The sequence below is a fragment of the Physella acuta genome, unplaced genomic scaffold, assembly GCF_028476545.2.
Source record: "Physella acuta isolate Inbredline_101_S28 unplaced genomic scaffold, ASM2847654v3 ptg001745l, whole genome shotgun sequence".
Taxonomy (NCBI): domain Eukaryota; kingdom Metazoa; phylum Mollusca; class Gastropoda; family Physidae; genus Physella; species Physella acuta.
In genome coordinates, this window is record NW_026733256.1 from 15,668 (window position 1) to 17,824 (window position 2,157).

Consider the following 2,157-nt stretch of genomic DNA (forward strand, 5'->3'; position numbering starts at 1 on the left):
AAAATGTGACCAATTATGACAGTTTTTGATAATTTATGTTTAAGTTCTCCAGCGAGATGAAAAGATATGGGGGAAAAAATTCTCTAGTTCGATAATAGACGTGCCTTGTAATTATCACACCTACATAATTACTCCTTCCTTAATTATTAACTTTAAAAAATCGAAATGATTAAATAAGAAGAAGATTTCACTTTTTATTCTCTTTTATGTGTTTAAATAACAGTTCAAAGGAACATAAATATTAGAACTTTCAGTAAAAAAAATTACATAAAAGACTTGTAATTAGGAGAAAACCTATTGAACCAAGTTGGCATAGGGTTTGAATGAAGGGGGGATAACGCGCTATTACCGGGTTCAAAACAATTATTTTTTCGGTTGCCTCCCTTAATTTTTAAAAAATTCTTTGATTTTGAACTCGGGCATAAACTTTTGTAAACAAAAGTTTCAAAAGGCCTTAGAGTTTAGTTCATTCAATGTATAAACTTGTAGTAAAAATAAAAAAATAGTCGTTTTCTCTCTCAGTTGTGAAGAACGTTGAGGCAATTCGTTAGTAGAGTTTAGATTTGTGTGAAAAAAGTAGTTGTAGTAAAGCGTAGCTGAATATTTTCTTTAGGAAAAGTTGAATTTTAAAAAGTAATTGATTCTATTTAGTTGTAGTTATTTAGATTTACACCTCAACGGTGAAGACTACTTCCCTTTGGACGGCAGGGAATGAATTCTTCCATCGCGTCCAAGATGGCTGCCACCAACCGGAACTCCGACCTGCTGTCCCCGACCCTGGGGATCAGCATCGGCACCCTGGGGCTGCTCAGCAACCTCGCCAACACGCTCGTCTTCTGTCGGCACGGCGTCAGAGACGGCGTCTCACTGACTCTGCTGTCTCTCTCACTCTCAGACAGCCTGACTCTCGTCTTCGGGTTGGCCAGCGCCTGGTGTCATATAATCGACATCCTGGGGTTCCGGCAAGGCGTCGTCTTCGCCCTGGACCCACTCGTGTACTGGCCCAAATTGTCTATAGCGTCGTCTGGTTTTTACCAAATCTCCGTCGACACGACCGTATTCCTCACCCTAGAGAGGTTCCTCTGTGTTGTCTTCCCGTTCCACTTCAAACACCTCATCACCTTAAAACGCGCCTACGTCATTCTAATCTTCATTTATTTTTACGAGATAATCATCCATGTACTAGTTATCTACCCCAACGTGTACGGTCTACCAACGACGTCTTTATGGCGAAACATCTCTACCGTTACGAACTTCATCTATTATAAAATCATACCTTATCTCCGGCTAGTATGTATTGCTATAGCAACAGTCAACATTATTATTGCGCTGAGAAACTCATCAAAACTGTTTCACCGAAATGACACAACAACAGTGAAGAGCCTAAGCACGACTGGACAAAGACTCCGCGAGAAAAAAAAGTCCCTGTCTTTAAAACACATCCGCGTGATGAAAATAGTCCTGGCGCTGGCGTCCCTGTGCCTGATCTGCAACACGGTGCAGTACGGGCTGGTTTACGTCATCAACGGCGTCGATCAGACCGTGTACTACGTCATCAGCGTCGTGATTTTCACCTCGTTAATTATTCACTGCTCGGCCAGCGTCGTTGTGTACTTAGCCTTCAACACGCCCTACAGAAACACGTGCAGGGCTATGTTTCTCTGTCGGGAGACACCGCCCACTAAATGACATCAGAGTGTTTCAGACATTGTTTCTGACTGACACCCACCCCCACCCCAGGAACACGTCCACAACCTTCACGGACGAAATAGAATAAAATATATAATTTATATCGAGCATAAATACTTTAACCAGTGTCGCCCCTCACCTCCCCGAAAAAAATGTGTGCCCCCCCCCCCAAAGTTTCATACCCCGCCCCCCTCCTTTGTGTCAAATGTCTGCAAGAGACCTTAATGATAGCAAACAGTGCTTAAATCAGATCTATATTGAAGAGACCATCAGCACCGGGGGGGGGGGGGGGGGGGCTAGTTCATTGGATCATGCGTATTTAGTCGACATTTCATTTTTCTCCCCGTCCAATTAATGCAAGGTACTCATAGTGGCTGAGTGAGACTCACAGAAGATATAATTACTGGAGATTCCGGGTCCTGCTTATCGCCGATTTGAAATACACTGGCATTCAACCAATCAGAAATT

The 2,157-nt window shown here is 42.8% G+C and overlaps 1 protein-coding gene across 1 annotated transcript; it reads left to right on the forward strand.

Annotated features, from left to right (window-relative positions):
* Positions 1-735: 735 nt before the first annotated feature.
* On the forward strand, positions 736-1,689 carry LOC131930250 (putative G-protein coupled receptor B0563.6). Its single transcript, XM_059286660.1, has one exon. The coding sequence runs from the start codon at positions 736-738 to the stop codon at positions 1,687-1,689; it is 954 nt and encodes a 317-aa protein (XP_059142643.1).
* The last annotated feature ends 468 nt before the right edge of the window (positions 1,690-2,157 follow it).